The sequence below is a fragment of the Engystomops pustulosus genome, chromosome 1 (assembly GCF_040894005.1).
Source record: "Engystomops pustulosus chromosome 1, aEngPut4.maternal, whole genome shotgun sequence".
Classification (NCBI taxonomy): domain Eukaryota; kingdom Metazoa; phylum Chordata; class Amphibia; order Anura; family Leptodactylidae; genus Engystomops; species Engystomops pustulosus.
This window is the reverse complement of record NC_092411.1, coordinates 35,160,420-35,176,421: the sequence shown is the minus strand read 5'-3', so window position 1 is coordinate 35,176,421 and position 16,002 is coordinate 35,160,420. Positions and strand designations below refer to the sequence as shown.

General features: G+C 40.7%; 1 protein-coding gene across 1 annotated transcript in view; it reads left to right on the top strand.

Moving 5' to 3' along the window:
* The first annotated feature begins 6,282 nt into the window (after positions 1-6,282).
* The window catches only part of THBS4 (thrombospondin 4), a 40,294-nt gene continuing 30,574 nt past the window's right edge, over positions 6,283-16,002 (top strand). Inside the window, exons 1-2 of the mRNA XM_072137600.1 lie at positions 6,283-6,592; positions 13,794-13,997. Of these exons, the coding sequence (XP_071993701.1) occupies positions 6,502-6,592; positions 13,794-13,997 (295 nt within the window). The 5' untranslated portion in view covers positions 6,283-6,501. The remainder of the gene's footprint in view (positions 6,593-13,793; positions 13,998-16,002) is intronic.

Here is a 16,002-nt window from a genome sequence, read left to right as displayed (position 1 = left end):
AGGCCTCATGCCTGTTTTGGCCAGATCACGACCCCCATAGATGCTATGGCACCTGGTCACGGTGCGGTGAGGGGACAGTGGTCTCATCACTTCATGACTAGGGCAATTTATGGTGGCGACCACCCAGCTTTTCATGGAGAGGGAAGGGGTGAGGAGCTCTCACCTCTCCTCCTGGTCATGTGAGCACAAATCCATCTGCATGAGGATTAGGTTGGGTGAACATGACCCTGTGCTTTATACATGTGTATACCAGGAGTAGTTTGTGGCCCAGTGGAGATGGCAGGGATGATTGCTCCTCACCCCTCCCATCTCCTTAGAAGCAATATGCTGTGTGCACTTACCCTTACCCTAGCTACAGTAAACAGCGAGTAGCGGGACACCATGGAACCACCATGGTACCTATGGGTTAAAGTTTGAGAACCTCTGTACTGGATCTGCAGCTGGAGAAGTAATCAGTCCGATCTGCCATTATGGCTAATTACATAAAAATGCATAATCCTTTGTATATCTACCGACAGCAAGTAAGTCATGATGCATAGAGAAACGGAGACAGACCCTGCCTTGGAAAAGCAACACGCTTTGGCTACAGTCTTACTGGAACGGGCCCAGCATAAACAGCCATCTTATTAATGGACAGACGCATTGATTTGAAAATGTTTAGTATTTACTTTGAGCCATTTCCTTGTAAAGTCATTATCCATGTATGTGTTTGATGTGGAGCAGACATGACATAACCCAGAAGCTATACAGCAGCATATAGGGAGATGCCAGAATTGGATTTCAGAGGTTACATACAGTGGAACAGTGTCTGAGAAATGTGTTCATGTTTAAAAGACCACGATATTTGTGCAACTAATCATATGAGGACGTATTAAATTAGAGAGGATTTGGGTAGCCTTTATTTCTTAGAGAGAAATTAAAGGGGCATTGCCAAATGAAACAGATGTGTGTCATATTGGCACATGTGCATGCAGTGTGGCCCCAGTATAAATAGATGTTACCCATAGTTATTGGACGCATGTGTCCTAATAATATGGCAAAGTGACCAAGGAGTTCATGATAAGTGGGTGTAACTGATACCTCTCTGTATTACTCATCATCAAAGACACTTTCCTATGCTGTGGCACCAATATTAACCCCTTACATCATCTTTCGCTCCCCACCCCACCTATTGCACTTTGCATTGATGGTATTTATTATTCAATGTCTTGTACTGGAAAGTTTTGCCATCTTCTGATGCTAATAACTTTTTCATTCTTTCGGAGCGAGATGAGCTGATGTTTTCCTTGCTACCATTCTGAGGCCTGTACAAGCTTTTGATTACTTTTTGTTAAATATTTTTTGCAGTTGTTTTCCATTACGCGGTATAACTGTTATTACGTATTTATATCAGTTCTAGGGAAATGCGGTGATTTAAACTTTTAGGTTTTATTATTTTGTTTCATTTTTGAAACTTTTTTTTTTTTACTATTTTTCAAAACCTCCAGAGTACTTTTAACCCTAGGTTGTCTGATTGATCCTACCATATATTGCCATACTACAGTATGGCAGTATATGAGGATTTTCCACATCATCTATTACAATGTGCAAATTGCAGATTGTAATAGATAGGGTAAAATAAGAGAGCCTCTGGTCTTTGTATGACCAGAGGCTGTCTTGGCAACAGATCGCCACTCTCCACCAGTGGCAATCAAAGGGTTAACACATATCCTTAGCGGTGGGTGTTTGCTGCAATATGCAGCAAACCCCATGTCTTTATGATAAGGGCTCACCCAGTCAGCCCTCTTCATATAATATTAACAGCTCCGTGACGTACAGATATATCATGGAGCGTTAAGGAGTTAAAGGGAACCTGTCATCTGGAAGGTCATTTTTACATGATGATAGATTCCAATAGCCTATGGCAAGTTGATTTGCATCTGAATAATTCCATTGCCTTTATACTGGCTCCCTGCCACCAGTGTGTGGTGAGTCCTGGGTGAGAACCTGTCATCATGTAAAAATGACCTTCCTGATGACATGTTCCCTTAAAGAACTTAATATAATTAAAGTAATATTCATCATGAATGATCTATTGCAAGTTCCAGCAAAACTGTGTACTTTGCCTCCTCAAGGATAAACTAACAAAGTGAGGGGGATATTCTAACCTTGGAGACCGAAGTAGTATGTTGCCTATTGTTTATATCATTTGTAAAAAGTTCAAGCAAATTTAACTTTCTTCACCATTATCTCTCCGTGTCCTAGAAATTATCCCATAGTCAACAAGTCTAGTTGAATATTTGTAACATTCTCAATATTGAGTTACATTTTTGTGTATTCTCTCTCTCTAGAGGCTTTTTGCATCACTACTTCTCCTTTTATCCTTTGTGAGTTTGTAAATTTTAGGGTTAAGGGAACATATTATGGAAAACATTAAAAAATTTTCAAATTTCTCCTGATTCCTTTAATAATGGGTTAACAAAAGTCCTAAAAGGCATGTTTAGTAATTTGAGGAGTGCCATTTTGAGAATGGCATTTTGAAAAACATTTGAGAACTAAATTACAGGGAGTCCCCTACTTAAGGACACCCGACTTACAGACAACCCCTAGTTACAGACGGACCTTTCTGCCCTCTGTGATCTCTGGTGAAGCTCTCTGGATGTTACTATAGTCCCAGACTGCAATAATCAGCTGTAAGGTGTCTGTAATGAAGCTTTATGGATAATCCTTGGTCTTATTACAGCAAAAAATGTACAAAATCCAATTGTTACTGGGACAAAAAAAATTTGGTCTGATAAAATATACAGTTCCGACTTACATACAAATTCAACTTAAGAACAAACATAAGGAACATATCTTGTACGTAACCCCGGGATTGCCAGTAATCATTAAAAATGTGATTTTTGCCATTTCCTTGAAATCCGTGAGTGTACACAGTCAACTAGTGAACTGCTGGTAGTTCCGGCGCGCCACTGTACTATGATATTTACTGGTGCCAGCTCTATACAGTGGATATCTGCACTATACATCACACATATATGACATTTTTTTTGCTTACAAAATAAAGAATTGTAGGTCCAAAGAAAAATAAAAGTCATCCTGTAAAAAAACAAGCCCTCACACAGATCAGTGGATTGAAAAGTTAAGTAAAACTTACAGTGGTAACGGAAAGTATTCAGACCCCTTCAAATTTTTTTGTATTTGTTACATTGCAGCCAATTGGTAAGATCAGATGACATTAAAGGGGTTGTCCGAGTTCTTGAAAAAAACTAAAAGTGGCCGGGAAAGGGCTGCTTAAAAAAAATAAAGTCTGACTTACCTTCCGGTGCCCTCTGGTATCCAGCGCTGCTGTCACTCCGGTCCGGACACCATGTAAGCAGCGCTGGACTCAGCTTCCGGCCGGACCCGACAACCTTCCGGCCCCATACACAATGCTGTGTATAGGGACGGAAAGGCGTGCCCGGCCACGGCCGTCCGGAAACTGAGTTTGGATAGTATAAAATGCAGCTGTGCAGCCTGCAGCCGTCACCGGACACCGGAACACCCCATCTTATTACCTGGTAAGGACTGGCATTCACATTATCCTGGATATCTTAATATCTTAACACTTTCCACTTGCCCTAGAGCAGTGATGGCGAACCTTTTAGAGACCGAGTGCCCAAGCTACATCCAAAACCCACTTATTTACCATCGAGTGCCAACTTGACAATTTAAACAACAAATTATTGCTCTCTGTTGTTCCACAACATTCAATCGTCTGCCCTCGAAGACACCAATACAGTTGAAAGCAGGAAGGCAAATTCAGACATCATTGTAGCTTCTCTCCAGGGTCTCTCTGTACAGGAAGAATCGTGGGTCCAGTAGTAGGACCTCCAAAAATATTCTGTCCCTGTTCACACCTTCTTACTCCTCTTGCAGTTCCAATCAGTCAAGGATACGTCACCTTAAAAAAATGCCAAGAGCTGCATCTCAATTGTCTAGGACTGCAGGAAGATTTAAGTCCTGTCCAGTGAACTTTGTCCTGGGGCAACAGCCTGGGTGCCCACAGAAAGGTCCCCGAGTGCCACCTCTGGCACCCGTGCCATAGGTTCGCCATCACTGCCCTAGAGGCATGGCTATTACTTTGATCAGCGATTCACTATGGTATCCTTGGGATTTTATACTATCCATCCCTGTTCCTGCATTCATCAGTTTAGACTAGTTCTTCCCACTGTGTTCCAGGTGCTGTCCTTGTGCACGACTGCATCTTTTTCTGTGTATCACCGCTCTGTATGTTTTCCATCCTGTATTTTATATTCAGTTTATGTTTTTTATATACTTCATTAATAAAGATTTACTGGTTTTCATCAATTGTTGTTATAGTCTTTCCTCCCTTCCCCCTTTTTGGGGGATACCATTGGCTCCTTGCCTGTTGCTTATAGAATAAGTCTGTGCAGCTGCTGCTTGATGGCAGGAAGAGTCTGTGTGTGAGCTTGTCTTGTAATGGAGGGGAGGGGCAGAAATCAAACTGCAGTGTGCATACAGGAGAAGCTATTCATGAGAAGAATCTCTCCTGCCCCACCACAATCAGAAGATTTACGGTCGGATACACCAGGACTGATAGAGACAGGTTGGAATTATATCTGTGAAATGCTGTTTTCTTGTTAAGAACATTGAATTAGAGAATGTGTTATTGTGTTTAAAAGAAATCTACCAGTTTGAAAAGTCAGTTTGGAGCTGAGCTCACTTATCAATAGTCAGTTTCATGCTGAAACTCACATTTGTTTTATTCTTCCTGGAACCTGTAGAATAAAAAGAGAAAATGCTTTATAAAAACATTAAAGGAAGCCTACCACTTTAAAATGCCACTTATAACACACTAATACCTTGCAACAGCTCAGGGTGAGCTGATGCCGGAGCATATCTTCACTATTTGCAGAAAATGCTGTAGTCCATTTAAAACTGATTTATTAGTTATATTCCAACCCCGGCGCACCACATTATGTGCTGTGCGCACCATGTCCGTGACCGTGCGTGCGCCTTATTATGAGGTGTCGGAGAGCCGGTGACATCATAGGTTTCCTTTAAATTGTGTCTTTTACGACGTAACTGCTACGTTACACCTCAGAGCACCAGATACTCATTTGAATATTTTATACAGGATTTTTTTGTTCATTCTACAAGTTCTAGGAAGAATTAAAGAAATATGAGTATCAGCATAAAAACAACTATTGATAAGTGAGCTCAGCTCCAAACTGACTTTTTGAAGTGATAAATTTCCTTTAAAGGGATATTCCCAAGAAGACAAGATTCTTAAATGAAACCTACCATTTGATTTGATGCATTATGAAGCAAACATACCTTGAGAATGCTGTAGCTACACTGATGCAGGATCATATCTTGGTTAATCCCTGTCCTGAGTGGTTTTGCTGATAAAACAGATATAAATTATGATAATGAAGCTCTGTCGCTTCTATGGCTCCTTCAGCGCTTGGTTCAGCGCTTCTCCTAGCCTGTGAGTTTTTCTCTGCAGGAGAGGACAATGCAATCACTGTTCTCCCTGCCAGACAGAATAATCAATTGCTGCACCATCCCCCAGCTGCTGTGTCTGAGTGATCCAGCTCAGGTTAATTAGTCCTGCTTGACTAACCTCCATTTTTAATAACAAGCTCAGTGTCTAATGTGTTGACCTAGGCAGCCAGTCTGACCCAACTTTACCAAGGTCATGAATGTTATAATTGTCTTTTTCAGCAAAACCACTCAGCTCAGGGATTAACCAAGATATGATCCTGCATCAGTGTAGCTACAGCATTCTCAAGGTATGTTTGCTTCATACTGCATCAAATCAAATGGTAGGTTTCCTTTCAATATACTCAGGATGTGCTAAAATTGCCCACACCCTTAAGGGGTTCAAAATAAATAAAATGTGATAGCATACATTTTATAGTATACTTTAGAAGTATGCTACAAATGTATCTATGTACATGTGCCAAATACAGACAAAAGCTCAAACGTAGCAGGAGCTTTCTTTGAGAATTCTTTGTGATTCTTTGACAATCCAAATGTCACAGTGCGCCAGGTGTGGAGGTATTGGTGACATCGTTGCATTGGTTTATCTCTCCTCATGGGACTGTGAATGTTTTTACAGCATGAAACCTTAACTCACTGGCATAACCTCATTGTGCCAGTCAAGAAGTTCTCTGTATCCCTCCAATACTTTTACACTTTCTTTGAAGGCGGAGGTAATAAACACCCTGGGATTTAAAGTCCAGCTGGAGTCCCCCCCCTTCATGATCCCACCTCTTTTTGTCAGAGGGACTGCCAAATAAACACTGAAGGAGCAATAGCAGATCTTCAGTGTCCCCAAGAAGGGTTCTGCTGGCCAGCTGCAGCCTCTCCCCATGCATGTGTAATAGAGGAGATCAAGCCCTTGTGCTGCTCCCAGACCCTCTGCAGACCTGCCCTGTGCTGGGGCATCTCCCTACCTACCAGCCCCTCTGAAGAGACACAAATCTGCTGCTTCTGGACAGTATCACAAAGTAGATGAAAATGCCTAAAAGGAAAATCTTGCTGCTTCTATTGCAGGTGCTGCTGGAATTATATTGGGGGTGTGGGGCACAGTCAAATTACCAAGGTAAGAACTTTATAGTCTCTTCTTCTTCATATTATGTAACTTAGAAATAATTATATTTCAGGACTTATATAGTTATATTAAGAAATATTGTAAGGGTTGGGATCTTGATGCGCTATCTAGGATGGATACATACCGTACATAACTTTTGTAATTAATGATCCAACCATCATTGTTTCATTTGTAGTTCAATATTACAGATTTACTCCATTTATATGAAAACGTTTTGTTGAAAGGGATTTTCTGGGCACAGGCTATTAATTTTCTGGGCACGTTAGCTGATTACTGATTGGCTGGGATGCTGGATGTCACATCCTTACTGGTCCCATATTAATGACCTATCCAAGAATGGATGACCCCTTTAAAAATAAATTGTAAATAATTAACCATAAATTCAATAAATTTAATAAATAATAATAATAATAAATGTGAACAATATTTCACAATGTTTTGCATTTGCAAATATTTCTTGTGTATGTCCATATCCTGATTTGGAATAAGAAATTTTGTGGTTGACTTGTGCACTGTAAAATAAGAATTTTGCTCATGATAATATTGAACTAAGGAACAACTTAAAGAGAACCTGTCACCAGATTTTTATTCCATTAAATTTGTAGCCCACTAAGGTAGGGTATGAAATGTCTTTTCTAGAAACCCCTCTTTTATGTGACATCTCACTCATTTACCTATAACAAAATCTCCTCCAAAGTCATCTGTGCACAGAAGAGTCAGGTTTTGCCAGAGATGAGTCAAGTTTAAAGGTTGCAGGGGGAGTGTCAATTCTGATGCCCTTATCTCTGGTTCTATAGGATCCCCTACTCTGGTCCTGAAGGTGGATATTTTTTTCTTTTTATATTACACATACAAACAACAATGTAAATTATTATGTGTTTAAATCCAGGTCTTTCCTTTTAGGGATCACACTTCCACTTGATATCACTCTGCTGTTAGATTGGGAAGCCTTAGGAACTCTGTGCAGGGAAGATGTTATTGACAATTCATTCTATGAGGTCCAAGGGGTGAAAGTAAAAATGTTACAACTTCTAGAACTAAAAAAAGTCCCTTGTCAGATTTGGAGTCAGTTTCTACCCTGTGGTTACTGTCTTCCTCTGGATAAACATTATAGGATAATAATTTGGACTATGTGACTGCACCCAAAAAAACCCTCAGGCTCTTTCCTTCATTACACTTATCATTTCCTTTGATATGCTCCTTTAAAGAAGACCTAATTTTACCCCTAACACAAGTAATACCTGGTGGTAAAGGGTTAAAAGTCCTTCCCATATCACCTAAAATTATCTGCGCTAAGACAATGTACCTTAATTACAACTTTTTTCTCATATGCAAATGAGTAGAGAAAGAGTCAAACAGACCAGAGAAGAGTCATGGTTTCTCCAGGCTGTCAGTGAAAACCGCCTCCTTCTTTTGATTGACAGCTCCTTGTCCACTCCCTGTCCTTATTATAATGCTGTCCATCTCACTGTATGGTGTATTTAGCAGAGAGCAACGTGTGGAGAAACAGCAGATCTTGTCATCATTTCACTCATCCATGATGGGCGGAGCCACATGGCAATGGGCGGAGCCAAACATAGACAAAGGCAGAAAAAGTTTGGGGAACGATTTTACTGGTGGGAGGAGGCAGATTTAAGCTGGGACATCTGTACTGCATATTTCAACAAAGGCACAGGAGGGAGGTGGGTAAGGTTTATTGTGACTGTTCTTGATGACAAAGAAAAGATCAACAACAATGGCGGCCATGCTAAATAGACCTGACAGATCTGGGTCCTCCAGTTTCCTCCCACACTCCAAAACATACTAGTAGGTTGATTAGATTGTGAGGCCCATTGGGGACAGGGACTGATTTGGTAAGCACTGCGTAATCTGTGTGCGCTATATAAATAAAGGAATTATTATTATTATGACATATAGGAAAGGTTGGTTGAATGAGTATATCACTGATAACAAACTTTGACCTCCTACTACACACCTTCCTATCTCTTCCCCCCATTATATTCCTTATGCAGATTTTGCCACAGAGAGCAATTTGTTGAAGGTTAGTAGGAGCCTCTTATTCTAGAATTTTCTCCATATTCACAACTTCTTGAAATAAATTAACATATTTCAAGGAATTTCCAGAATGGCCAAAGCTGAGCACTTGACTGCCAGCATATGATACCTAGTTTGGCAGAGAAGCTGGTGTAATAATAGAAGGAAATGGCACACAGCCATCGTTGCCAGCAAATGATGAAAAATTTGCAGTCATGTTGTGTTCCTAGGCAGGTGGGTCATATAACAGCAGTGTAACTAGAATCTGATCCCTCATGTCATGATTTTTACCAGGAAAAACTTGTTTTCTGCCTGCAAACGTCATAGTATTAAAGTACATAGTGAATAGCAATAGCAGAAACCAGGAATTTATTGTGTTTGCAGAAATTTCAAAATAGGGTGTAATAAACCTCTATGGGGGACACAAATTGTGCACTCAGATCATGGCCCCCAATATTGTTGTGTATATGGAGTAAAATCTGTCAGAGAAGCAGTCTGATATCTCACTGTGGAAGTAGACAGGGGCATAACTACAGGGGAAGCGGCTATAGCAGCTGCTATGGGGCCCGCAGCATAAGGGGGCCCCGGCATCCGACCTGAAACACCAAATAATGCAGGGTGTTCACCATTATATACGTATTATGCTGCAGGTTGTTCAGAATAATATGTATATAACACTGCTTATCCTCCAATGTATACAGCATAATTCTGCAGCTCAGATAAGAAATGACGAAGGGGGGGGGGGGGATAGCAGAATGACAGGACTAGGGATCTCTCATATCTAATTCCTATTGTGTACTTCCCCATGTAGTTAGCAATTATTGGGATAAATCTGTGTAAGTGTATAAATGTATATATCCCAGCATAAATGTGTGCACAATAGTATATAGACATATATTTTCTGAAGGGCTAGGGGCCCCATTCAGAAGTCTGTTATGGGTCTCAGCCTCTCCTAGTTATGCCCCTGGAATTAGACACCAAACTGTGTTCTCTTAAGTGGTTAGAAACACTCATTTATGCTGAATTCTTAACAGCTTGACCATGGATTGTCTTAAATGAGTGTTTTTAACCATAAAACATTGTAACTGATTTATATAACTATTGCAAATCTAAGTTGAGTTCAGATGCAGTGCAATACCGTGTGCACAGATCCTGAACATGGAGCCTGTATGAACTTTATCTGCTCCCTTAGTATTGGTAACAATAGAGAAGTATACTATATCATCTGATATCACGTGGTATCTGATAGAATGTACCACAATTGTTTCTCATGGATTGTCGCATAATTCCTATGATTGAAAACACTGTACAAAGTTGATGCATTGTATGGATCCAATGCCAGACTGACCCACCAGAGGACCCTTAGGTGGGTCCAGGTTCTAACTTAACACTGGACCCCGTAGATACAGTAAAATAGTGGTGGCGAGCCTATGGCATGGGTGCCAGAGGTGGCACTCAGATACCTTTCTGTGGGCACCTAGGGCTTCACCCCAGCACAGAATTTGCTAGACGTGACTCAAGGCTTCCTCCTGCAGCCGAAGACAGCCATGGACATGCCATGCTCAGTGCTATTTTAAAGCGACACCTCCTTGGCTGCCAGGACTACACGAGAGGAGAGAAGGTGTGGACAGAGATGGATTTTCGTTGGTGCTGCTGCTCTGGGTCCCCTGATTCTTCCTCTTCAGGGGACCCTTGAAGGAAGCTATAATCCAAATATCTCCATCTTCTTTCTATTGTATTGGTGTCCTTTGGATGCCAATACGTTTAAAACATGTGATACAGCTGGGATCAATAGGTTACTGCTTTAATTGTCATGTTGGCACTTTGTGACATAAAAGTGGGTTTTGGTTGTAGGTTGGGCACTCTGTATCTAAAAGGTTCTCCATCACTGCAGTGGAACATAACGGTCCCCTCTGTTGTAATATCTGACCAGAATGCTGCTATAACTCTTACTCAGACCAGAGGGGAGGGTTGTACTGTATTCAGTGAATAGAACTTACATAGGAGGGCACCACAATGTTCATCGTTCAGCTGCAATCCTGAAAAAGCAATGCATTTTTTCACAGTCCTGCTGATACTAACAACAAACACAAAGGAATAGGTATACAGATCTCTAGGGGCAATACCTGTCACTACCTGCAAATTTGTATAGTCAAAAATAATGATGGTTTACCTTTCAAGGGCATTTCCAGTCTGGTGCTTTTCTATATGGTAGCGTGCTGGTGAAGTAGGAGTCATGGTTCGACTAACATGTCTGTTATGTGGGCTGGGACCTTGAGAGAAGAATCTTAAGGTGCCTACGATGACATGGAGGACAGAACTGGTCATCACTTGCACCACAGACAGCTTCTAGTTACACCACTGGACAGACAGATAGACAAACAGACAGACAGAAAGAAAGACAGATAGACAAGATAGATAGATAGATAGATAGATAGATAGATAGATAGACAGATGATAGATAGATAGATAGATATATAGATAGATAGATGGATAGATAGATCGATAAATAAATAGATAGATGATAGATAGATAGATAGATAGATAGATGATAGATAGATAGATAGATAGATATACATACAGATGATAAATAGATAGATAAATAAATAGATAGACAGATGATAGATAGATAGATAGATAGATAGATATATAGATAGACAGATGATAGATAGATAGATAGATAGATAGATAGATAGATAGATAGATAGATAGATATACATACAGATGATAGATAGATAGATAGATAGATAGATAGATAGACACATTTATTTTCTATTTAATGCCCTCACAGAATGGTGTTTTGTGAAATGTTGAGTATTAGAGATTTCATTAAACTTTAATACTTGTCAGCTACCAAAATGTACAGCCAAGAAGCGTACCTCATCAGCACTAGTAATATGTCCCCAAATATGATGTACCTAAGCCAAGTATACAGCATGTGTATGTATGCATGAGCCCGTCCTTCCCCTGGAGCTCCTGGTTGATGTGCTCTCTGAGTATAAGTCTATTGGCATAACCTGGTGATGTTTATGGCCCCGGTGCACAATGGGCTGTTCTCCTGTAAAACCTATGATGACAATAGCAGTCTATCAGGCCTTTGCCAACATCTGTTTTTGTTCTTCGTGCTCTAAGAATGGACTCTGCGGATGCCATCATACATACTTTCCATTGCCCAGTCAGGGTTTTAATAAGCTTCCCTTGTGTAATGCCACGCAAGACGTTTTCTTTGTAGCTGAATGTGCAGACATACTTCATGCATAATGCAAGAACCTGCTACTGATATTAGTCATCGTGTAGGGAAAATGGAAAGATCATTACCTGTTTTAAGTAGTCTGGCGTAATAGGTGCTCTCCAAGATCGCTAAAAGGTTGTTTTTGGCAGAAACAGCGCCTCCTTTGTCTTTACCTGGTACTACAATTTATCCTCATATACTTGTGCTATAATAATCCACAAAATCCATGGGAAAACCGCAATCCAAAGCACTACGACCGATAAAGTCACATTTTATTGCCAAATTCATACAGTACTGTCAGAAGTAGATGTGATGGTAGATCCCTCCTGGCTGCCTCTGCCCTAATCTGTAATTTAATAATCCTGGAACCTAACTTGTCATAAACTTTATTTAAGTAATATGTAAATTAACAGCAGAGGCTACTGGGACGTGTACTATACTGGGCGGGCACTGGGAGCTAAGGCTACTCCACACCCCAGTAGCCTCTACAGTTAATTTACATATTACTAAAATAAAGTTTATAACAATCTAGATTATGTTCCAGGATTTGAATTTGTATGTAAGTCAAAACTGTATATTTTATAATTGTAGATCCAGACAAAATTTTATTTTGCCTCAGTGACAATTGGTGTGTCGAAATTTTTTGCTGTAATTGGACCAATGATTATCAATAAATGTTCATTACAGATACCTTACAGCTGATCATTGCAGCCTGGGAGTATATAAAAACATCCAGAGACTTCACCAGAGGTCACAGGGGTCAGAGGGGTCCGTCTTTAACTATGGGTCGTCTGTAAGTCGGGTGTCCTTAAGTAGGAGACCGTCTGTATATAGAACTGGTTTTAAGAATATATAGAACTGGTCTTAAGAATACAGGTGGTCTCATACTTAAGGACACTCGACTTACAGATGACCCCCAAGTTAAAGACGGACCCCTCCGACCACTGTGACCTCTGGTGAAGCTCTCTGGAAGCTTTACTATAGTCCCAGACTGTAATGATCAGCTGTAAGGTGTCTGTAATGTCTGTAATGATTATTGATAATCCTTGGTCCTATTACAGCAAAAAAATTTGAAACTCCAATTGTCACCGGGGCAAAAAAAAAGTTTTGTCTGGAACCACAATTGTAAAATATACAGTTCAGACTTACGTACTAATTAAACTTAAGTACAAACCTATGGAACCTATCTTGTACGTAACCCAGAGACTGCCTGTATATAGAACTGGTTTTAAAGGGAACCTGTCACCAGGAGACCCATTTTTAGCACTCCCCCAGTCCCCACAGAGCATAGTACATACACTGCCAAAGTGTTTTTGTATTAAAAATAGGTTTTACAGAAAAAAAGATAAGTTATATTGTACCTTTCATTAGCATGTGCTGTGTGACTAGACAGTTGCCTATTGGGAGGGGCTGGAAAGCAGCAGTTCCCCCCACCCTTGGGAAACAGCTCCTCCATGTGACCTTTTCAAATATATGAAAACACCCATCACTTGGCTTAGCGACGCCCCCTGCTCCTCTACAGCCAATGGGAGTTATATATGGGAGTTATTCATATATTCGAAAAGGTCACATGGAGGAGCAGTTTCCCAAGGGTGGGGGGGGGGGGACTGCTCCTTTCCAGCCACTCCCAGGGGACGACTGCCTAGTCACACAGCAGATGCTAATGAAAGGTACAATATAACATATCTTTTTTTCTGTAAAACCTATTTTTTTTATACAAAAACACTTTGGCAGCGTATGTACTATGCTCTGTGGGGACTGGGGGGGGGGGGGGTGCTAAAAATGGGTCTCCTGGTGACAGGTTCAATTTAAGCTTGATATTCACTTATGATAAATATGTGGCTCAATATGTTTGATATGTGTTTGTGACTACATATTAAAACTAGAATGGCAGATTTATCATTACCTTTCCTTGTCCTATTCCAGCCCTCGATCTCCTGTCGCCTTCAGTCCAGAGACAGATCACACACTACCTACAGCAGGCGCTTAACAATCCCTCCATGAATGAAGTCTATATACTCACCACATTCAAGCTGCAGCCTAAATCCACAGCAACACTGTTCGGCCTCTACTCTACAAAAGACAACAGTCGATTCTTTGAATTCACAGTAATGGGACGCCTAAATAAAGGTAAACCGAAATAATAATGCCAATTATTCCATTATCCATATAATCGTTTTAATAACATTTGCCTGTTATCTTAAGAGAAAATTCTATTTTAGTTTTTATGCAAATTAGCTTCTCGGTGCATTATGGGCAGAGCCTTTCGCTGACTTATGCATTGGTTTTTTTCCTTTAAAGATGCTTAGTGCTGTCCACCATTGCAATCCTTGTAATTTTTGCAAGGATTGACATCTTCTGTTATGGAAGTAAGTGCACCAGTAGTCATGGCCCCGCCTCCGATGCACCGAGTAGTTCATTCGTATAAAGATAGAAATTGGACTTTCTCTTAAATGCTGGAAAGAAGGAAATTTATGTCTGGAAAGCTTATAGAGTACCCTACACAATGCTGGTGTTCAGGGTCGGCTGCAGGTTTCAGTAGACCCCTGGGTGGCAGAGCCTCAGTGGGCCCCTTTGCAGTGGACTCACGTGGCTGCATTAAAAATCCAGAAATGAAAACCGTCTCCTGTTCCATAAAATATTCCCTAGTTTATCATACCAAATAGCCCCCTCATGGTTATTGTATATAAAGCCCCCCTTCATCTTCTATGGATACCTTATGTGGGCCCCCCCTTCCCAGCAGACCTGGGCCCCAGCACTTGCACATGTATGCCCAATGCTGGCACCATATATGTGATATGGAAAACCCTTTCAATTAAAAAATCCTATGTTAAACATATATATAATATAGGGTCACCCATGAACATGATGTTAACACAACTTTATGGTCATCCCTCAAATTATTGGGTCATCCTAAAGAACCCTGTATAAGATTTTAGGATGGGATATGAACACATGTAGATCTTCATGACAGATTGTTATGGGGCCAAGACTTTCCTGCCAATTCTTTCCTACCAGGCTGTGAATGCCAAGTGTCCTGAATATGCCCTGACTGTTGGATAATGTGAAAAAAGTCTATATAAATTCTGCATAATCATGCCCATATGGGATATTAATATGCTTACGCCAGTAATTAAAGTACCACCCACATAGTACCAGTACATTAGTATCCATTACATGAAACTAGTTGACTGATGTGAACGTTATGTTATTGAAATTGCAGGGTCTGCCATAAAGGTGGGTGGTCTGTATGATACTTGGTAATTCTGAAGTCGATGCCACTGGTTCTGGTGATATTGGCAGCCTGCCCCTCTCAGTTCACTTGGTGCAACAATAGAAAGACAGTAGTGAAGAAAGCACATAGCATAAAACATTTATCTGAACTCATATAGTAAGAGGATGTAGTATACAGAGGAAGCTGTTAGAGATTTTTATCCAGGGCTCCAACAACCTTTCTTCAGTTGTAAGTTGATCTCCAAATTAGTTGTTTTAAGGGAAAACAAAATGGCTGCCATGGATGAGGGGGTATAACAGAAAGACACATACAGGTTATAAGCTACACTCAATCACACTTTATTCAGGGTGCTCAGCCTTGTATGTAGAAAACATAAATGCTCTGCGTAGGGGGTGAAAAGGTGATGAAATACTAAAGTGCTCTAGGTTAGCTTGAATATACTTTGAGCAACTCCCAGAAACTCCCCTTAAGTCGTTTTCCCAAAATAAGGTTGATGAACCCTACGTGTCGTTTGTTCTAGAAAAACACTAGACTCAAGGGAACAGGATCTTATCACTAAATGTACTGTGAAGACTCCCCACTAGTCATGACCTGCAGGCAGGAGCTACAGAGAAAGACAGGAATCGAGGACAAGAACAAGATGGCGATGGAGAGAAATATGATATCTCTCACCAACTACAGATTTGGCTAGAAGCATATTTATCACACTTGATGCCAACAAAGTATGAAGATTAGGTCACAGGGGTCTTGAAGTCATACTACATGTGCAATTTTACCCCAACGGGGCCTGACTGCAGTGGGGGCAGCTGAATTCCCAGGGACCAGAGTGGCTGGCTGTACTTTAGGCCTAGTGCTAGCATATGTCACGGTGGCTTGGTCCACAGGAAAAGGCTTTGTCCA